This window comes from Carassius auratus, chromosome 2, assembly GCF_003368295.1.
Source record: "Carassius auratus strain Wakin chromosome 2, ASM336829v1, whole genome shotgun sequence".
Taxonomy (NCBI): Eukaryota; Metazoa; Chordata; class Actinopteri; order Cypriniformes; family Cyprinidae; genus Carassius; species Carassius auratus.
Window position 1 is genome coordinate 1321628 of NC_039244.1, and position 23269 is coordinate 1344896.

General features: G+C 33.5%; 1 protein-coding gene across 3 annotated transcripts in view; it reads left to right on the top strand.

Annotated features, from left to right (window-relative positions):
* LOC113111759 (protein strawberry notch homolog 2-like) overlaps positions 1 to 23269 on the top strand; it is a 30484-nt gene that overhangs the window by 1543 nt on the left and 5672 nt on the right. For all 3 annotated transcript variants that reach the window (XM_026276830.1, XM_026276839.1, XM_026276824.1), the window contains exons 3-29: positions 887 to 966; positions 4487 to 4571; positions 10494 to 10664; positions 11206 to 11280; positions 11375 to 11480; positions 12385 to 12545; positions 12626 to 12759; positions 12843 to 12933; positions 13613 to 13756; positions 14001 to 14118; positions 15088 to 15193; positions 15269 to 15422; positions 15502 to 15678; positions 16734 to 16831; positions 16961 to 17043; positions 17143 to 17325; positions 17487 to 17608; positions 19111 to 19242; positions 19326 to 19461; positions 19535 to 19647; positions 20385 to 20456; positions 21195 to 21303; positions 21481 to 21552; positions 21685 to 21828; positions 21922 to 22016; positions 22812 to 22904; positions 23049 to 23180. In XM_026276830.1, the coding sequence (XP_026132615.1) occupies positions 887 to 966; positions 4487 to 4571; positions 10494 to 10664; positions 11206 to 11280; positions 11375 to 11480; positions 12385 to 12545; positions 12626 to 12759; positions 12843 to 12933; positions 13613 to 13756; positions 14001 to 14118; positions 15088 to 15193; positions 15269 to 15422; positions 15502 to 15678; positions 16734 to 16831; positions 16961 to 17043; positions 17143 to 17325; positions 17487 to 17608; positions 19111 to 19242; positions 19326 to 19461; positions 19535 to 19647; positions 20385 to 20456; positions 21195 to 21303; positions 21481 to 21552; positions 21685 to 21828; positions 21922 to 22016; positions 22812 to 22904; positions 23049 to 23180 (3186 nt within the window). The remainder of the gene's footprint in view (positions 1 to 886; positions 967 to 4486; positions 4572 to 10493; positions 10665 to 11205; positions 11281 to 11374; positions 11481 to 12384; positions 12546 to 12625; positions 12760 to 12842; positions 12934 to 13612; positions 13757 to 14000; positions 14119 to 15087; positions 15194 to 15268; positions 15423 to 15501; positions 15679 to 16733; positions 16832 to 16960; positions 17044 to 17142; positions 17326 to 17486; positions 17609 to 19110; positions 19243 to 19325; positions 19462 to 19534; positions 19648 to 20384; positions 20457 to 21194; positions 21304 to 21480; positions 21553 to 21684; positions 21829 to 21921; positions 22017 to 22811; positions 22905 to 23048; positions 23181 to 23269) is intronic.

Genomic DNA, 23269 nt, shown 5'->3' on the forward strand with positions numbered 1-23269 from the left:
GTTCATAATAGTACTTTAAAAACGTACGGTAAATTATGTGCTTTTGTTTTGGGAAAAAATGGCTTGATTGACATTAAAATGTCACAATACAAATAGGCTTTTCTGTTTTTGATTTGACGGAATTTTACTACGTTGAATATGTTTTTATTTTTATTTTATTTTTTTAAATTTCTGTCATCTTTATAGTTTTTGTGAGACACATTTTATTCATTTTTCCCCCTATAAATCGCTTACTTTGGGGAATATTGCCATTAAAAGGTTTCAAAAAAAAAATATAATAATAAAAAGTCCTACAAATATTTTAAAAATATCTTACTTTTTTATTTTTTATTAAGGAATTTATTAATATTACTTTTTGCATTAATCACAAACTTGAACCAGAAAAAAGTCACAGTGCAAAAGATATTAACGAACCAATAAAAGGCTTTTTTGTTTATATAACGTTACAATTAAACTACAAACCTGAACCCAATACAAACTTAATTTTAGAGATGAACATCTCTTTCTGAATCCAGGATTAATAGCAGATATAAACCTGCAGGAGTTTGTTTGATGCTGCTTTTTTATTCTAGTGCATTCTCTTGATGACAGATTTCCTGATTAAATTCATCACAATTGCTCTAGTTGATCTTGAACCCTGTCCAGAGTGGGCCGCACCTGGAGTATTAACCAATGGTAATCATTTGAACAGAAACAGTATCCTCACGTCACCTGGTTAATTTGGTGAACTGTAGGTCGTGGTGGGTTTGTGTCGGGTCTCACCACGTCACTAAATCATCAGCACTGCCAGTAAATATTTGGGTTGATGGGTGATATCTCTGCTGATCAGTGTTTTCAAACAGCCACTTCCTGTGTCAAAAGTGCTGTTTGTTTCCTGTTTCCCCAGAGTCAGCTGTGTCCGTCGAACTCATGGATGTACCCACAGCAAATTCAGTACAACCAGCACTATCCTATGCAATCTGGCAGGTGAGTCGTGCAGTCTTTTCTAAAAGCATGCATTATAAATTATATATAATGAATTGTGCATTATATACATATATTGACAATAAATAGTCAACACAGTGTTTTATTCCTCGCTGACTGCATGCAAAATACTGGGAGATCCAGTAATGGCGTTTTAATGATACAACATTACAAGATACAAAAATATTTAGGTTCGAAAATATGCATGGATTAATTGTTCACAATAAGATCTATGGCATGCATTAAGAAAACAGATCAAATAAGGTGAATTATCATTGCATACTGACTTTATCTGTCACTATAAACAGTTGTTTAATAATCAGAATGTGTCTCTGTCTTTAAATAAAATCAATAATAATAATAATTTTCTCAGTAATAAAATCTATCTCAGCTAATGCTGTAACTATACTAGAAGCCCTTTTATTTGCACATTACTATAATATTAAAAGTCCTAATTAACAACAGAGCACAAGCTATTAAATTCAAACGCAATACCATAAATATAATAATCAACACACAAAGCGTTTGTTGTTTGTATTTCCTGAAAAACTGGAAAAAGAAAACACTATTAGGTGTGCGCTATAGACAATCAAGAGAAGTTTTTTTCAAGCATCACCTAAAGCAGCAGAGACTAAAAGATTGATATTGAGATTTAGGAGTCATTATAGATTCATTAAAATTAAATTATATTAATTGTGAGCAGTGGTTGAAACATACAGTACAGACCAAAAGTTTGAAAACATTACTATTTTTAATGTTTTTGAAAGAAGTTTCTTCTGCTCATCAAGCCTGCATTTATTTGATCAACAATACAGAAAAAACTGTAATATTGTGAAATATTATTACAACTTAAAATAATAGTTTTCCATTTGAATATACTTTAATAAAATAATTTATTCCTGTGATGCAAAGCTGAATTTTCAGCATCATTCCTCCAGCCTTCAGTGTCACATGTAACATCAGTCGATCACATGATCATTTAGAAATCATTCTGATATTCTGATTTATTATGAGTGTTGGAAACAGTTCTGCTGTCGAATATATTTGATCAATAAAAGGTTAAAAAGAACTGCATTTATTCAAAATAAAAATAAAAAATCGAATAATATATATTCTAATAATATATTTTATTTACTATCACTTTTTAGTGAATAAAAGTATTGATTTTATTTAAAAAAAGAAAGAAAAAAAATTACCGACCCCAAATTACTGACCAGTAGTGTATATTGTTATTACAAAATATTTATATTTTAAAAACATAGCTTCTTTTTTTTTTTTTTTTCTTCAAAGTATCCTAAAAAAGTATCACATGTTCTGAAAAAATATTAAGCAGCAGAACTGTTTCCAACTTTGATAATGAATCATCATATTAGAATGATTTCTAAAGGATCATGTGATAATGATCCTAAAAATTCAGCTTTGCATCACAGAAATAAATGATAATTTAAAGTATAATACATTTTAACCCTTTCGAGTCGATTAACGCATATATGCGTTTTGAGTCATTTTCACCTGATAACCCCGAAAATAACTTAAATTACACTCTCAGTTTTAATCGTACAGATAAGAGCAATACATCAATCGAATCTGTAAAGGGTCTAGTTTTTTTTGGATACAGACATAATAACAAAAAACCTTTGTGCACTTATAAAATAAAGATAACAAACAAGGTGCGCTGTCTACAGTCTTTGTCTCCGCTGATCGTCATGTACAAACATTTCATTAAAATGAACTGTAACTCCGTGAATACTCAACGAAGAGACATGAGAGAGATATCTATAGAAAGCCTGGAATGTCTACTTTTAAACTAAACAAGTGCTGCCGAAAACAAATATTCTGAGATAAAGTAATCCATATGAAAACAACGCGATGTCTATTTTTCATATCTCCGCTCATTATATCTAATGTGACCACGCCCCCGCGCTGAACACGCTATTCAGATTCAAACTGAAGCGCGCGGCTTGAATACGCCCACACAGAAGAAAAAGCAGCCAGACTATTCTTCAAGTTTTTATTTTATTTTACTGTTTGCTTCGCGATGAGAGGACTAAGACATAATTCACCCCAAAAAGATGTGATGTGGTTGAGGATTTGAGAAATGGATTTCCTCAGAAAAAAGAATGAAGCACTTTATTCAGCAGAGATCATAAACAGAGTAAGTCTCTCTTTATTTATTTGTACTAGTTTTCACATAACGTGTAAACATTTTACTAGTTAGACTTTTTCCAAATACTTTTTCCAAACTATAATTCCTGACTAAATGTATAATCAAGTGAAACATTATGAAGTTTCAATAACAATATACAATACTATACCATTCAAAAGCTTGATGTAAATAATATGAATGTGACAAATAGAGATAACTCTAACAAATGTAAAAACAATGCAGTTCTTTCGATTTATTCCCCCTAAAAAAACCTGAAAAATATTATCAGCTCTTTTCAACATTAATAATAATAATAATAATAATGATGATAATAAATGGGGTTTATTTGGTAGAAAATAAGATTGTTAAAAGGATTTCTGAAGGATTGTGTGACTAGAGAAAGGATGCCAAAAAATTTGAAAGTCAGCTTTGATTGTTCCTAATAAACTGTTTAACTGCTCCCCCAAGTGGATATTAAATTATGTTGTGGGATAATTAAATATATTCTTAATAAACTACAAACATAAAATTATATACTTTTATTTTGTTCTCTTTCTTGTAAGTCCTCCCTCACAGTGGCACAGTTGAATGGGAGGCTCATTATGCAGCTCATTATGCAGGCCTTTGTCTTCTCAGGTGTAAATCACAATGATATTCATGATAGTTGACGCCTACTCGCATATGACTTTTACCAACAAAAAGTGTTTTAGAAAATTTAAATCAATATATTGTTTTCTGTGAGTGAGTAAACAAGATGATTTTCACATCATTCAGAAAGAAAAATTCTAGGCTACAAGCTCCAGTTCTCAACTTTTCCGGCAACCAATTTTATGTATGTGTTTTATTCCCTTATTCAAGTGATTTAACATTTTTAGTTTTTCACTAACCATGCATAACATTTTTTTTCTCAAAAATACAATCATGTACATGCATGGGTTTCACATATTATTATAGCCCAGTTTGTGCTGATTACAGTGATATTAGACTTTACCCATTTAGATATTTATAAGAAACTGAAAAAAGCACAAATGTCAGGGCATGACAAAACTTCTCAAGGCCCCAAAAATAGCTTAGACTCCAGAGGGTTAAAACAATTATTTTAAATTGTAATAATATATCACAATATTACATTTTTTTTTCCGGTATTTTTGATCAAATAAATGCAGGCTTGATGAGCAGAAGAAACTTCTTTCAAAAACATTAAAAATAGTAATGTTTCCAAACTTTTGGTCTGTACTGTATGTATCGAACTGAAAGACCTGTACCCGTGTGTATACACCCCTAAAATATTCCGAATCGATCTGTATTGTAGTAGTATTTGAAGGCTTTGGAGACACTGTGTAAGTGATTGTTTCTGATCTCTCTCTGATTAATCAGGCAGCTCCAGCTGAACCCGTCCTCGGGTCTGGACCTGTCTGACATCGACTTTCACGACCTTGTCCAGAACGGAGACTTCTCCCAGGTAAGAGCAGATCCCGTCTCTTTCATTATCGAGCGAGGTTTGGGAAAGTAATTCAAAAACAAGCACTGAATGTGTCATTTTTCTTTTTGTAAAAAAAAGTCTTCCCGAAGGGGAAACTCAATACAGTATTGAATAATTTATTTGTCACATCTCTGTGTCCCAGAATCTATTTTATGCTTAGAATCTATAATAATTAGCTTAGTCTAGGGCTGGGAGATATATCGAATATTAGAGATAATATCGGAAATGATTCTAACGACGATGTAAAATTAGATAATATCGATATCGAAAATATCGTTTTTCAAATTCAAGGATACTTTCCCAAAAGAACGCACCGAATGTCCAAAAAAGGAACATTTAACTGCAGACTGTGATCTAATGAAAGCATCATTCAGCCGGTTTTCATAATATAGACCGAGCGTGCAAAAGTCTTTGGTATTCATATTTATTTATTTATTTATTTATTTATTTGCTTCAGCAACAAGTTCCCCATCTGAGAGCGTTTTAGTGTCAGAACATAGTTTCATGCCACAGAGCTTCTCTTAAAACCACAGACAGTTGACAGATTTGTGTTCTTAGCTAAAAAGAAAAACCTGTAAGCATAGTTTAAATTAATTGAATTGCATGCACTTTAAAGTTGACAGAATGCACTTTCTGTGCTTGTTTGCACTACTTCAGTTACATATAGGCCTACATGTGTTCATTTCCTAAAAAGAAGTGAGTGATCACTTGGTCTAGATTTTTTTTTAACTGCTTAAATAAGCTGTTTAAACTAATTATTTTTTTTTTAATGGGCAACATAAAATCATGTTTTTTGTTATTTAAATGCAAACATGTAGAGATATATATTGAATATCGTAAAAATTTTGACTAAGATCTCTTTCTTGAATCATGATTGGGTCAAAATCAAAAAAGGGCAACAAAAAAACTATAACAATTTTAAAACGTGATCGTTCCATACTGTTGTTTGACATTTTTATTTTATTTAGTTTTTATTAATATTTGGAATTAATACTTAAAAAAAAAAAAAAGAAAACTAAAATAGTTTAGTCGGCATAGTTTTTATTACTTTTTATGTCAGTTTTAGTTGTTAGTAAACTAAAGTTAAAATACATGAAAATTAAAATTTTTGCCCGTTAACTAGATAAAAAAAAAAAAAAACGTAATTTGTTTTTTTTGGTCTTTTTAAAAATATTTTAAATAATTTAACGTTTATTTGATAACACTTTACAATAAGGTTCACTTTAGTTAACATGAACTAAGCATGATCAATACATCTACAGCATTTATTAATCTTAATGTTAATTTCATTATTTACTAATGCATTATTAAAATCAAAAGTTTGTTAATGCACTGTGAATTAACATGAACTAACAATGAACCCCTGTATTTTCCTTAACTAACATTAACAAAGATGAATAAACACTGTAATAAATGTATTGCTCATTGTTTGTTAATGTTAGTTATGGAATCTTAATGTAAAGTGTCACTGTTTATTTTATGTTTGAGTTTTTCCTGCAGTGCACAGTTTCACAATTTTATTTTTAATTTAAATAGTAGGAAATGCAGTATTTCTCTACATAGACTTAATGATATTAAATGATGAAAGCATGAGAGCATGGAAACTAGTTAGGATAGGTTTTTCAGCTAAATGTTTCCAGTGTTAATTTTGATTGTTCAGTCTTTGTACAGATCTTATCCACCTAACACTAAACTGAGATGATCACAACATGAAATATCAGTTAAATGCTGATTATATTTAGCTGTTTAAGCACATACTCACTATTTACTCTTTATTTGCATACTATCCAAAGCCATACACCCCTTTCATAACTTCTTAAAGCACATGGTGTAAAATAAGGCTTGGCCGCCTGTAAATATGGACACAAAAGCATCACATGCTGCAGTGTTAAGCTAATGCTTTTCTTAAATGCAAGTCTTCTGGCACTCAAGAGTTTTTAGGACGTCCCTGTTTACTTTGAGATGCTCCGTTTATCTTCGGGACACGGTTTAAGATATTTTAGATTTAGTCGGAGAGCTCTCAGTCCCTCCATTGAAGCTGTGTGTACGGTCTACTGTCCATGTCCAGAAAGGTAAGAAAAACATCATCAAAGTAGTCCATGTGACATCAGAGGGTCAGTTAGAATATTTTGAAGCATCGAAAATACATTTTGGTTAAAAAATAGCAAAAACTAAGACTTTATTCAGCATTGTGTTCTCTTCCGTGTCTGTTGTGTGGGAGAGTTCAAAACAAAGCAGTTTGTGATATCCGGTTCGTGAACGAATCATTTTGGGTGAACTAACCCTTTAATTTCTTACATGAAATCTTTCCCTTTTCTCTATTTATTTAATTAATTTGTGATGCTACTTGAGCAGCATTATTTTCTCTGTCTGAACAAATATTTACAAATATTCTAAATCCTTCATCATAGTTATCTAAATAACATCTGATCATTATATCAAAGTCAGATTGTGCTGATTGTAATCTCTTTGTTTTGTATAATAAAAGTCCCTGCTAATTATAATTGCATAGAAAAGAGTGTACAACAGATTTTTTTTAACTCCAGTTCCAAAAATGAGTTTAGTTCCTTTATTTCAGCATCCGCTTCTACAGACAGAGTTCAGTTTCTGACCTCTCTCCTCGTGCCCTGCTCCTCATTCCTTCCTGTCCAGCAGAATTTATTGTTATTTCCCCATCATTCAGTCCTGACCCTGCTTTATCTCAGATAAATTCCTTGTTTTACTCTCGCAAATGGGAGTATTACACAACCAGAATTCTTCCTGCAGTCTCATCACCTTTTGACAGAAGAGCATTTTTAAGAGGCATGAACATCTGTGAATTTGAGATTACAGTATCTGGAACCAGCTTTCATTCGTTTCTTAAAGGATTCTCGGTTTGTGAAAGACTCCAGCTGTTTTGTAGCTTAAACTTGGTTTACTTTGTAATTGAGGGGTGCACTGTGAGAATTATTTTTTATTTATTTCAGTCCTCAGACTTAGTTCCATAATAATTATGCATAATTTTACGTTAACCAAAAAAATAGGTGTAGGCCGATGCTTATTTTACCTATTTTCTTTTTCTTTTTTTTAATAAATATCACTCCTACTAATAATTTTAATCTATACAATAAGACACAAAATAAGACCGTTTTCAGTTATCACTTTTTTATTATTATTATTTTTATTTTTGAAAAGTAAACTAAATATTTATAATTCATATTTTAAGACCATTATTTCACCCATTTCTGGTATTCATTAAAAAAAAAAAAAAATTTATTTTATTTTATCCTTGACCTAAATGTGAACTTCCCTAAGTTTATTCAGACTCTTTCTCATTTCCGACAGCGTCTGAACACATCTGTTAAGTAAATTATTAATGTGCTTTATACATCATCTGTGCAAGTTTGGAATCAACCAGATCACACAATTTTAAAGAATATAATTTGATGAATTATTTGTTGTGTGGTTCATAATAGTTCCGTTAATTTAGCTCTTCTGATATTATTGGTACAAACTTTACTTCTTTACATCAGGTCAGTTTGCTTTTGCACTGGGTTTTTTTTCCCTGTGCATTAAGCATTTGGATTTAACCCGTAAACATGGATTTGTGGTTTAACTTCATGTAGTTTTCAATATTTTGTCTCTCGTAGGAATAACAGGAGGTTATCGCCTGAAGTGCGATCAGGAATACCGTTGAAGCTTCCGGGAATGAAAGCCATGTCTTGACAGATTTACAGTCAATGTTTTTGGACATTGGGAATGTCAGAAGTAATGAGTCAAAAACAAACCTCAGTTTGCGCATCATATATCAGATGATTTTATGTGCTTCGGTTCTGAGTATCGAAGCTTTCAACAGAGTTGTCATTTACTCACCTCTATGATTTTCTTTATTTCTTTTTGTTTTTGAAGATTACTATTGCTACACTTTAAAAACGTTATAAAAGTGATTGAATTATACGGAAGTTCTAAGCGGCCATGCATTATAATTTTTTTCCTTCTCGTTTTCTCTTTATAACGACTTAATTTCCTCGTGATCTCGACATAACGAAAGTTGTTTTCTCATCGAGAAACAACTTTATTTATTAACGACTTAATTTTCTTGTGAAATCGACATGATGAAAGTTTTTTTTCTCGTTATTATGACTTCATTTCCATCGTGATCTCGACATAATGAAATAATGTTTTCGTTATAACGATTTATTTTCTTGTGATTTCGACAATGAAAGCTGTTTTCTCGTTATCACGACTTAATTTCCTCGTGATCTGAACATAACGAAAATTGTTTTCTCGTTATAATGACTTAATTTCCTCGTGATCTCAACATAACGAAAGCTGTTTTCTCGTTATAACGACTTAATTTCCTCGTGATCTCGACATAACGAAAGCTGTTTTCTCGTCATAACGACTTAATTTCCTCGTGATCTCTACATAATGAAAGCTGTTTTCTCGTCATAACGACTTAATTCCCTCGTGATCACGACATAACGAAAGCTTTTTTCTCGTCATAACGACTTAATTCCCTCGTGATCACGACATAAAGAAAGCTGTTTTCTCGTTATAACGACTTAATTTCCTCGTGATCTCGACATAACGAAAGCTGTTTTCTCGTCATAACGACTTAATTTCCTCGTGATCTCTACATAATGAAAGCTGTTTTCTCGTCATAACGACTTAATTCCCTCGTGATCACGACATAACGAAAGCTTTTTTCTCGTCATAACGACTTAATTCCCTCGTGATCACGACATAGCGAAAGCTGTTTTCTCGTCATAACGACTTAATTTCCTCGTGATCTCTACATAATGAAAGCTGTTTTCTCGTTATAACGACTTAATTTCCTCGTGATCTCGACATAACGAAAGCTGTTTTCTCGTCATAACGACTTAATTTCCTCGTGATCTCTACATAATGAAAGCTGTTTTCTCGTCATAACGACTTAATTCCCTCGTGATCACGACATAACGAAAGCTTTTTTCTCGTCATAACGACTTAATTCCCTCGTGATCACGACATAGCGAAAGCTTTTTTCTCGTCATAACGACTTAATTCCCTCGTGATCACGACATAAAGAAAGCTGTTTTCTCGTTATAACGACTTAATTTCCTCGTGATCTCGACATAACGAAAGCTGTTTTCTCGTCATAACGACTTAATTTCCTCGTGATCTCTACATAATGAAAGCTGTTTTCTCGTCATAACGACTTAATTCCCTCGTGATCACGACATAACGAAAGCTTTTTTCTCGTCATAACGACTTAATTCCCTCGTGATCACGACATAGCGAAAGCTGTTTTCTCGTCATAACGACTTAATTTCCTCGTGATCTCTACATAATGAAAGCTGTTTTCTCGTCATAACGACTTAATTCCCTCGTGATCACGACATAACGAAAGCTTTTTTCTCGTCATAACGACTTAATTTCCTCGTGATCACGACATAAAGAAAGCAGTTTTCTCGTTATAACGACTTAATTTCCTCGTGATCTCGACAAAACGAAAGCTGTTTTTCGTTATAACGACTTAATTTCCTCGTGATCACGACATAACGAAAGCTGTTTTCTCGTTATAACGACTTAATTTCCTCGTGATCTCGACATAACGAAAGCTGTTTTCTCGTTATAACGACTTAATTTCCTCGTGATCTCAACATAACGAAAGCTGTTTTCTCGTTATAACGACTTAATTTCCTCATGATCTCAACATAGCGAAAGCTGTTTTCTCGTTATTACGACTTAATTTCTCTTGTGATCTCGACATAACAACATTTTTTTCCATTATAACGACTTCTTTTTCTAGTGATCTATTAAATCAACGCTCAGACACACTTTAACTTTATCTAAATGAAACTGCTGTGTGTATTTCAGTGAAATTATATTAGTGACTTAAGTGTCAACCTCTGAACATGTTTTTGTGGTTATTTTTAGGATCTGTGCATAGACGAGCTGTCCAACACATCGCTGTTCTCCTCGGCATCTAATTCTCTGTCGGAGTATCCAGTCCCTTCAGGGTTTGGCAGTGATATCCTGTCACAGAGACCCGCCGAGGGCCCTGTGCCACAGATGTACTGGGAAATACCTGGACACAGTCAGAGACAGGTATTCATACACTGCTTTTCTCTCCGATATTTACTTGTCTGGTGTTATCAAAGATGTTTTTTTGGTTTGAATGTGGTTAGTGGTTTGCTCGGCTCAGTTTTTTCGTAATGTTGAGATCTGAGCAAGTAAATCAGTAAAATCTTCTTTTTTTTTTTTTTTTTTTTTTTTTTTTAATTTTGAGTTTAATAGTAATCAGGGATGTGTTTTTCTGTATTTACACATTTTCCAACCTGAAGAATTTGACTCGCGTTATGAAAAAAAAGAAAAAGAAAAGAAAAAAGTGTGTTCCGCCAAAATAAAAGCTGTATGGTTTAAAGCAAAGATATTTATACTGCCACAAATATTGGTATTGAAAATGTAAAATAAATTTATTATTAAATATTGTCTTTTTTTTTAAATCCCAATATTTCTAGGTTGAGGTTGAGTAAATGATGACAAAATATTTATTTTTGGGTGAACTAACCCTTTAATACTCACCACCTCAATATTTTCAGCATGTAGAGTCTCATTACTCTTGTGTAATTTTCATACGAATGTTCAGCTGAACCTGAGCGCGTTTAATGGGAGGTTTGATGACTTCAGTGCTATCCTTCCTCCGTCAGTCACAGGATTTAAGGTAGATCCTCTCTTTTTCTCTAATACTCTATTCTCTCTTTCACCACATTTCATCATCTTTTGTTTTCTGCCCCTTCATTCCTTCATTTCTACAGTCTGCTGCTCCTCCGCCGCCTCCGGAGGAAGAGGAGGAGGCAGATGATGAAGAGACGGAGGATTTGGGGCATGCGGACACCTACGCAGAGTACAAGCCATCCAAATGTAAATAGACATGCTGTATCATATTAATCTAAGTCTTAAATGCATTTTCTCAAATTCAGAAAGATAAATGGTATATTGTAATATTTTAAATATTTAAATAGCATAGAAAAGTCTTAATTATTTGATTATTACATTTCAAAAAGCAATGATTTAATTAAATGCAAACAATTGCTTATGATCTACTGTTATCTAGGGCCCTATGAAATCAGTTTTACGTTTTCCTAAATATTTATTTTTTCCCTTTAATTTTTCTTCAGTTAAAATTTTTCTCTACTCTTTTTTTTTTAATAGTTGAATTGAATTCTATTAATCAAAAAGCATGTCTAATTAATTAAAATCATAAAACAAAAGTTTTAATTTATGGCCCTATGAAACCAAATTTTTTTGTAACACAAATCTGTGTTTCAGCATGTCTAATAATTTGAATGCATAAAAACAACTTAATTTATTAAATTTTTTCGCAGAAATTTGTATTTAAAATTTTCTGGTTATCAAATAAAGGCATCCTTTTTTATTTTATTTTTATCTTTTAATTATTGAAAATTAAGCAAACTTTATTTTTTGGGCAAACAACGGGATTCAGTAATAGGCACAATGTCATCAAACAGGACTTTTATTTTGACGGGTTGCTGTGAATACCTTTACAGTTCTGTGCATGATGCTAGTTTTACTCAAATCAGATGCTAATGAAGTGACTCTCACAGCAGTTCTGGATGCATTGTTCATGTGTTTACGTCCTCATTTAGTGAGACGGCAGATTTTGAAATCACCGTGAGCGTCACAAGTGTTTGCGTGTGTGTGTGTGTAGTAAATGAAACCGTGCACTGTGCCATTCACAACTGCAACTGGATTGCATATTTTATTCAGCTTCTGTGGCAAGTAATCGCTGTGTTCACGTGTGCAGCTACTATAGGAATCTCTCACCCTGACATCGTGGTGGAGACCAACACACTGTCCAGCGTTCCTCCTCCTGACATCACCTACACACTGTCCATTCCCGACAGCACCATCAGCTCCGGCCGGCTGTCCGCTCTGCAGCTGGAGGCCATCATCTACGCCTGTCAGGTACTCTCTCCGCTCCTCTCTCCACTCACTGAGGAGTTTGTGAGTATGCATGAAATCACCTTTGTGCTCGTGTTCTTCAGCAACACGAGGTGATTCTTCGTAACGGTCAGCGGGCAGGGTTTCTGATCGGAGACGGAGCAGGCGTCGGAAAGGGTCGCACTGTGGCTGGAATCATACTAGAAAGCTTTTTAAAGGGACGGAAGAGAGCACTATGGTAAACGCCCGCATGCATCCCCAACGTCATGACCCCTTCTGATGAATCGATGCATAACCAAGAGATTTTTCTGGATCTTTTAGGTTCAGTGTGTCAAATGACCTGAAGTACGATGCTGAGAGAGATCTCCGAGACATAGACGCTCCCAACATCCCTGTGTTTGCTTTAAATAAGGTTTGGGAACTTAATCATCACTGCTTTATTTTCATCTGTATTGTTCATGTTTGATCTTTCAAGTGTGATGGATCTAAATAGGCTTTGCAAGTTGATTAAAAATGAAATCATAACAATTTAAAATACACGTAAATAGCAAAATAAAAAACTTGCAAAATTTATATATATATATATATATTAAAATATTAAGTTTTATTTTTTATTGAACTTTTACAATAAAAACAGGACAATAATACATAAGAAAATATATATTTTATTTGCCCATCTGCATTTTCTGTGACCATTAACTGTGATCCAGTGTTATTTTAGAATTACTTTAAATTCTATTGAAGCATTTATCATTTTTTATTTTCAGTTTTTTTTATTTAAATTTCATTTAAATAATCTTAAGGACTTTTATTATTTTGTTATATGTTTTTAATATTTAAATATTTCTAGATAGCTTTCGTTTATTTCTGTTTCAGTTTTAGTTTCTTAAGGCAACATTACAAATTTTTGTTTCTATTGTTTATTTCAGTTCAACGGCTCTTATTTTGAATCATTTTGGTTTCAAAGTTGTGTGCCATGTTTATATTTAATGCTTGTAATATTCAAAAATCGACTTTCTTGCGCTCTGAGACTTTGGTTTAATCATGTTACTTATTTCTTGTTTCTTGTCTGCTTTTCCTCTTTCACACAGATTAAATACGGAGATATGGCTACCTCGGAGGGCATTTTATTCGCCACATACTCTGCTCTGATTGGAGAGAGCCAGGCCGGAGGTCAGCACCGCACCAGACTCAAACAGATCCTGGACTGGTGCAAACCAAACTTTGATGGGGTCGTATCCTTCGCTTCCAGCTTGTGCATGCATTCGTGCAATTTTCTACCCAGATTTATTTGTTAACTTCTGTCTGTTGTTTTCAAAAGCAGACTGCATGGTGTTTCTGCTTCTGTATCTTGTAGATGTAGAACACGATATGCAAATGATCTCTGCTGTGATTGGCTAACCTCTGTTGCATCAAATATTAATATGCATGAACTAAAGTATCGTAGCACTGCTGTTGACCCTTGACCTTTAACCTCAGATTGTGTTTGACGAGTGTCATAAGGCTAAAAATGCGACCTCTACCAAGATGGGTAAAGCTGTGCTGGACTTGCAGACTAAACTGCCCCGAGCGAGAGTGGTGTACGCTAGTGCCACAGGTGATCTTCCGCTCACCAAGACTGCATTTATTTGATCCTTACTGCAAAAACAGTAATATTGTTAAGTATTATTTCAGTTTAAAACAACAGCAGCATTCCTCCAGACTTCAGTGTCTTGCTGCTCAAGAAACATTTCTGGATATTATCAATGTTGAAAATAGTTGTGCTGCCTGATATTGTTGTGGAAACTGTAATACGTTTTATTTTTTTAGGATGCTTTGATGAATAGAAAGTTTAAAAGAAAAGCATTTATTTGAAATAGAAATCTTATGTTACATTATAAATGCCTTTACTGTCACTTTTGATTAATTTAATGCATTCTTCCTTTGTCATCCCAGGAATAAATAGTTAGAAATAATAAAAAAAAAAAAAAAAAAAAAAAAAAAATATATATATATATATATATATATATATATTATATATATATATATATATATATATATATATATATATATATAATATTATTATTATTATTATTATTATTATTTTTTTTTTTTTTTTTTAAAGTAAATTATTTTTAATTATTTATTACTGGGATGATAATGATATTATATATATAATTTTTTTCCAAGTTTTTGATCAAATAAATGCAGCCTTGGAGTGCATATTTTTAGATTTTCAGTATTTATTTTCAATATATTGTTTTATTTAGTTGTTTTTAGTCATTTTTAGTTTTAGATATTTTAGTACATCAAGTTTAACTAAATGAAATAGAAAAGTGTTGCCTTGATGACTAGCTGAAATAATAATTTTAAAATTTTTATATTTTATTTACATTTTATTTATTTTTTATAAAGCTACAGAGGTTTTTTTTTTCTTTCTCTTAATATTATAGTTGGATCTTTTTTATTTGATTGATTTGTTATTTTTCCAAAGCAACCGAAGCCAAATCCTCTTAAAAAAGGTTCATTATGGTCTTGTTTTTTGTGGATTCATGAGTCTTCAGTCTGCATCATTTTCATCCTCCAGGTGCTTCTGAGCCAAAGAATATGATCTACATGAGCCGACTGGGGATCTGGGGGCAAGGAACGCCGTTCAGGACCTTTGAAGACTTCCTGCATGCTATTGAGAAGAGGTCAGAGGTCATGCCAGAATCACAGAGACCAGGGCTTTCACTCTGACCAAACCTTTCCTCGTGTTCATGTTCCAGGGGTGTCGGCGCGATGGAGATTGTGGCCATGGATATGAAAGTGAGTGGCATGTACATCGCACGCCAGCTGAGCTTTTCCGGCGTGTCGTTCCGTATAGAAGAGATCACGCTGGACCAAGAGTTCAAACTGGTCTACAATAAAGCTGCTAGACTGGTGAGAGACACGCTTGCACAGACAGCCTGGCTGAATCCGACTGTCCCAATGTTTCAGTGTCTTTTTCATCTGTGTGCAGTGGGCCGAGGCTCTCGTGCTGTTCACTGCAGCTGCGGAGACGTTGGGTCTGGTGTCCCGTAAGTCTCTGTGGGGTCAGTTCTGGGCGTCACACCAGAGGTTTTTTAAGTATCTGTGCATCGCCGCTAAAGTCCGTCGTCTGGTTGAAATCGCTCATACTGAGATGCAGCACGGCAAGGTGAGTCAGGGATCAGGGTTCGTGCTTTTGCTCGTTAAAAAAACCTTGGAAAGGGTTGCACTGTTAATCAAAATTAAGCTGAAATCACGATATGAAAAAGGCTGTGATTTTAAAACATTGCTATTTGGGATTTATTTAAATTAGAAGCACTTATAAACTGACTTTTGTCAACTAGAGAAGAATTAAGAGCTTCCCTGTCAAAATAAAAGCTTGATTTTATATATATATACTACATACTGCTACTACATATTACAATAATAATATATAAAATATTACAATAATATGATTTTTTATAGATTTAGTAATAATAATAATTTTTTAATTTTATAATGAAAAAAAGTATAAAATAATAATAATGTATTGTAATAATATTTCAAAATATTGTTTTTTTTTTTTGCCGTTTTTTTATCAAATAAATGCAGCCTTGTGCATATTTAACATTTTCATTGTTTTATTAATTTTGTTTATTTTTTTTCATTTTGTTTAGTTCTAGTATTACGTCTATATACAATACATTTTTAGCTTTAGATATTTTGCTACATCACGTTTGATTGAATGAAAACAAAATTCGATACAATAGTAATATATAAAATATCACAATAGTATTATTTCAAATCAATAATAAATAATTCAAATCATTAAATAATAATTATTATTATTATTATTTTATAGTCTTTTCAATATATAATTATTATAGTTGTTGCCATTTTATGGTCTTATCAGTATATAATTACAAAAATATTTTATACAAACAAGCACTTTATTAATTAATTAATTTTTTTTATTATGTTTATTAAATTTATCAGGGGGAAAAAGGTATTTAAAAAGTGTCACCTAAATATATTTTGTCGCATATTAACCTTTAATGTCTTATGTAGCTTCTTGTTAATTATATGACTTTTGATATTTATTCTATTTTTGCCATGAAGATGAAATGCTGAAAAAAAAATCAATCAATCAGTCAGTGGGAAAAAATTCCCCACAAAAATCATGCAGCCAGTAATCACAATAGTGCTGAATGTGGCTCCGCCCACTCTCCGTGTCATTCCAAACAGTGCATCGTGATTGGCCTGCAGTCCACAGGAGAGGCTCGTACTCGAGAGGTGCTGGACGAGAACGACGGACACCTGGACCGATTCGTCTCCGCTGCTGAGTGAGTGTCTCCTTCAGAGAACAAAGACTGAAATCTCCAGCAAATCAGCGATAGACCAATCAGAATCAACTCTTACATAATAACAGCTCTGTGCTTATGAGTCACTGTAGGGTTGTTTGTGTCCTGCAGGGGTGTTTTCCAGTCATTAGTTCAGAAACACTTCCCAACACAGAAACCTAAAAGAGAGAAAAGCGCTGCAAGCAAGAGGAAACGTGAGTCGCATCATCTTTTCCTTTGAGGAGCATGCTTTATTGTGTTATTAATGTATTAGCGTTGCTACAATGCTCAAACGTTGCTTTGTTTTCCTGCAGGAAAACCCAGAAGCCGGCCTTTAAAATTTCCAAAGCACTGTGTGGAAGTGGGCGGGGTTATTAAAATCAGCGACGACTCAGACTCCGACTCGGAGGAGATTGACAGCTACTCAAACTCCTCCCCTGAATCGCTGCAGGACAATGACGATGTGATTTTCTTGAACCACATCAACGGGCCGACCGGTGGGTCATCTGAAATGCAATATGGTGTTTTGAAACAGGTTCAGGAAGTGCATTCAGAGCTTATTAAATCAGGACTCATTTCAGTCTAGACGGCGAAACCACAAAGGAGTGATTAAGGTCTGTTCCAGACTCTGCTGAAATCATCCTCTGTCTGTTTTCAGCTAAACTAGAAGAACTCAAGCAGAGGATGCTGGGAAAGATAGCAGAGCTGGGGAAAGAGCTGCCGCTTAACACTCTTGACGAGCTGATCGACAGGTTCGGAGGACCAGAGAAGGTTTCTGAGGTGAGGGGTCACTGCCATGCATCGCGTTGTGTGTTTGAAACAGTTACATGAACACTTAATATAGACGGCAGCATTGTTATTATCATAAGACTGACTAAAGTTTAGTCTCAGACTCAGACGTTTAAGCATTCAGAGACCGTCTGATGCAAAAAAAAAAAAAAAAAAATTAAAATATGAATTATTTTCAGTCTGCCAAGAAGCAAAACTGTTTAAAATAATTTTCGTAAATTGAAATAAAACTACAAAATATACTAAAAAAAACAAAACAATTGAATACGTTACGTTTATAACACACAAAATAAATTATTAATAAAATAGGTTAATAAGAAAAATAGGAAATGTTTTCCCTTGGGAACTTCCTGACATAAGAGAGGTTTAAGTGCTACAGTTAATAAAACTAGAAATGAATTAAATATTAATTTAAGTAGGAATATTAAAGAATAAGAAAGAAAGCTAGACGCCCTGGTTACTACTTGGAATAAAATAAGTTTAAGTACTAAGATTACAAAAAAAGGCAATAAATATAAATTAAAGATAAATATATCGATATTTTTAAAAACTTAAATGAAAATGAGAAAAATTTGGTAACTTCCTTGCTGAAAGTACTAAAATTGCAAACATTGCAACTGAAATAATATAAATTAAAACTAAATATATATATATTTTTTACTTACGAAAATAAAAGATACTAAAATGAAATAAAAATGACAACAAAAAAAAAACAAATTACTAAAATGTATTTAAAAATTACTAATAATATAAAACATATAAAAATATATATATATATATATAATAGTGTATACAAAAATAACAGTGCTCTTAAGATTTAACATTTTTTCGAGACCCTTGATGCTTGTTCACATCTGTGTGTGTTTAGACTCGCAATGTGATGTTGTTTTACACAAGTTATATGTTAATATATATATCTGTGTGTGTCTGTGTGTGTGTTTGTACGTGCGTGCGTGTGTGTGTGTCTGTGTCTGTGTGTGTGTCTGTGTCTGTGTGTGTGTCTGTGTGTGTGTGTGTCTGTGTGTGTCTGTGTGTGTCTGTCCCTGTGTGTGTGTCTCTGTGTGTATGTGTCTGTGTCTGTGTGTCTCTGTTTGTGTGTGTGTGTGTGTGTGTGTGTGTCTGTGTGTGTGTGTGTGTGTGTCTGTCTGTCTGTCTGTCTGTCTGTGTGTGTCTGTTCCTGTGTGTGTGTGTCTGTGTGTCTGTGTGTCTGTGTGTGTGTGTGTCTGTGTCTGTGTCTGTGTGCGTGTCTGTGTGTGTGTGTGTCTGTGTGTGTCTGTGTCTGTGTCTGTGTGTCTCTGTTTGTGTGTGTGTGTGTGTGTGTGTGTGTGTGTGTGTGTGTGTGTGTCTGTCTGTCTGTCTGTCTGTCTGTGTGTGTCTGTTCCTGTGTGTGTGTGTGTCTGTGTGTCTGTGTGTGTGTGTGTGTGTCTGTGTCTGTCTGTCCCTGTGTGTGTCTCTGTTTGTGTGTGTGTGTGTGTGTGTGTGTGTGTGTGTAGATGACGGGTCGTAAGGGGCGTGTGGTGCGGCGTCCTGATGGCAGCGTTCGGTATGAGACCAGAGCGGAGCAGGGCCTGACCATCGACCACGTCAACATCAGAGAGAAAGAGCGCTTCATGACCGGAGAGAAGGTGACGACCTCTGACCTCTGACCCACAGACACAGCACCATTCTGAATGTTTGCACTAATGCTCTCTCTCTCTCTCTCTCTCAGCTGATAGCCATCATCTCTGAAGCAGCTAGCTCAGGCATCTCTCTACAGGCGGATAGACGTGTGCCGAACCAAAAGAGACGAGTTCACATGACCCTAGAGCTGCCGTGGAGCGCAGACCGAGCCATCCAGCAGTTCGGTGAGTGTGTGTGTGTGTGTGTGTGTTTGAGAGGCGTCGTGGAGGTTGCTAATATTGTGGCTGTGTATCTCAGGTCGAACGCATCGCTCTAATCAGGTTACAGCTCCAGAGTACATCTTCCTCATCTCTGAACTTGCTGGAGAGAGACGCTTCGCCTCCATCGTCGCCAAGAGATTGGAGAGCCTGGTAAAGTCTCACCGCAGTCTCTGTTTCTCAGATGTTATATACACACTCAATACATTTGAGCATGTTGAGAACTGGTGGTGCACAATGAAAATTAATAAATAATTTTCCTTAATACATAATTTGAATACATAAAATACACTGTTTTTAAATATATCTACAATTATGGGATTATTTATTCAAATTGTATGCAATTATTTACATTTGAGACATTTTAATTAATAGCCAGATACAATTTATTACAGTTAGTTTACAGTTAACCAAAGTAACAATAATTTTTTTTTTGCATAATGCAGGACTTTTATAAACGACCGGAACTACAGCAGGACTCTTATTTTGAAATGTCTTTACTACTTCCAGCTGCTCATCAGATAAAGAAAATAAAACATGCGCTCTTACAACTATAAAACATTACAGTCTAAAAATCATAGTCATGATTTATCAAGACAAGAAATAATGTGTGTTGTTCATTGATTGTGAGAATGTAAATGACCATTTAAAGAAAAAAAAAGATTTAATACTTCTCATTCACACATGTACTTCTAAATACATTTAACGGTTTGCACACATCATTATATCTTCTATTTTTATTTAAAAGATTTGGGACCAGTAAGATTTCACTTCGATCAAAGCCTATACTTCTATAATTATACAGTGTTCATTAGACGCCGTTCTACAGTCCTGTGAGAAAGCGATGGATGTTTGAGAGCTTGTTTAAAGCAGTGTGTTGTGTTTTAAAGGGGGCTCTGACACACGGCGACCGACGAGCCACTGAGTCCAGAGACCTGAGCCAATACAACTTTGAGAACAAAGTAGGAGACCTTTCCCCTTTATCAACTACAATATATATAATAGACTATTCTCTGTTCTTCTGCATGGCTTTATTAGGGTGCGATTTTAGTGTGGTTTTTTACAGGCCTATCTAAGTGTTTAATTTATATTTAGATTTAGCTTTTATTTTCTATTTTCATTTTAGTTTTAGTAATTTTATGTTCTTTTGTTATAATTTTTTTATTAAATTTCTATAAATTTCTATATATTTTTAAATCATTTTATTATTAATTTAAATATTTTAAAACTAGAAATCTTTTTTTTTTTTTTTTTTTTTTTATTAATTTTATGTTCTTTTGTTATAAATTTTTTTTTAAATTTCTATACATTTCTATAAATTTCGATATATTTTTAAATCATTTTATTATTAATTTAAATATTTTAAAACTAGAAATCTTTTTTTTTTTTTTTCTTATTACATTTTTTTTTTACTATTTAAATTTACTTAAAAAAAAAGTTTATAGTTTTTGGCTTAGCTGTAGTTAACAATAGCAACACATTGGACTGCATTTAACCTCATTTGACTTAAAACGTTTAATTAGTTTTTTGTTTTCTAAACATATGAACTTCAATATGTTTCACAGTCGGATAACACTTTTCATGCCGATTCCCATATTGCAACAGTCCCACAAATACAGTGTGAAAAAGACACAAGTGAGGGTAAAATCAACATTTGAACCAAGTGATTTAACCAGTTCTTTATCTTCTGTCTGTCTTAGTATGGCACCAAAGCGTTGGATAAGATCACTAAAGCCATCCTCAGGCAAATCGACAACAAGGTTCCTCCACCGAAGGGCTACCCAGGAGGAGACATCATGTTCTTCAGAGGTAATGTAATATTTAATATAAACACTGTTCTTTTTGCAGTAAATGCATCGTGCATAGTCTGATTTAAGACACGGTAATCGTAATGTTGCTTACTATAGTGTTCGAGCACATGCAGAAGAGCATGATGGTGTAATGTGTGTGTGCACTTAATGAATTATTCATATGTGTGTGTGGCAGATATGAAGCAAGGCATGATCGATGTGGGAATCTTCTGTAAGGAGCCGCGTCTAAGTCAGAATACAGAGAGAGGTGAATGTAATATCATGCATTATTATCATGATTCAAAATCTATGTGCATTTGATCTGGTTATGTGTGCTTTTTCTGTTGCATTGAAATGCATAGAGTTTGTTACATTGGCTTTCATTTGCCCCATATCACAGATTGCTCCATCACTAAGTTTCTGAACCGTATTTTGGGTTTGGAGGTCCATCAGCAGAACTCTCTGTTCCAGTACTTCACCGATAACTTCGACTACCTGATCAACAAGGATAAAAAAGAGGGAAAATATGACATGGGAATATTAGGTGAGGAATCTGAATGTAATGCCGTTATATTTGTGTGTTTTCACAGCAGTAGATGAGCTGTGTGTGTGTGTGTGTCTTGTTCTGTGTGTTCAGATCTCGCTCCTGGTAATGATGAGATTCACGAGGAAACACAGGAGAAGTTTCTAACTCCAGGAAACCCTCAGGAAGGCCAAGTCATCCTCTATAAGGTACAGGAAAATTAAGGATATTAATACTTTTAATTAGAAAGCATGCATTCAATTAATCAAAAGTGACATTTATAATGTTTCAAAATATTTATATTTCAAATAAACGCTGTTCTTTTCAACTTTTTAATCCTCTGTGGATCCTGAAAAATAAAATGCATCACAGTTTCAACACAAATATTCATCAGAAGACAATGCATTATAAAAATCTAAACTGTGAAGACTAAAATATATTTAAATGTTAATTCATATAATATAATGATTGAATATAATTGCTTGTATTAATATTATAATTAATACTTTTGACTCTTAAAAATGGTTTCAAGGCTGAAATGTGAAGTTTATTATTTAATAAACTATGTTTTTGTGAAAACCTGTATCTGGACTGTAAATTATGCTTTTTACACTTATTTTACAGTTTAATTTGTTATCATAGACATTGCTGTACCCCACTCATATAGTATTAATTTTATTTGTTAATGTTCTGCAAATTAATAATTTATTTTTTTATTTTTATCCTACATATATTTTAGTTTTACATATATACTGTATATAAATATAATTATTTATATATATATATATATATATATATATATATATATATAGATAGATAGATAGATAGATAGATATTTTTTATAAAATATATTTTTTCTAAAACCCAAAATAAAAATAAATACATAATAGAATAAAAAAAAACTATATATATATAATTTAATTTATTTAATAAAAAATATTTTATTAAAAATTTAATTAATTTTTTTTTTGAATGTCCTGACTTTGTGCTGTGGCTGTTTTCAGATCAGTGTTGATCGTGGGATGCCCTGGGAAGAGGCCTGCAGTAAAGCAGAGAAGCTCACTGGAGAATATGATGGTTTTTACCTCTCAAACAGGGTACACCACACATCATCACACACTGATATCTGACAATAAATCACGCTTGCTGTGTTTATGCTGTTAAAATCATTCAAATGACTATCTTTGAGTATGTTATTGCCATATATATATATATATATATGTGTGTGTGTGTGTGTTCAGCTGCGTGGGAGTCAGCCGTGTGTCCTGCTCGCCGAACAGGGTCGTGGTCGGAATCTCATCCTTTATAAGCCCAACATCGGCAAACAGATAAATCCGGAGAACCAGGACAACCTGCTCCTGAGATACTACAAGGTACGACACACACAAGTCCCTACAGCTCACACACACTGATATGACACACACTGACATCCAGTGGTAGAGAGCAGGTCTGTCAGGAACAC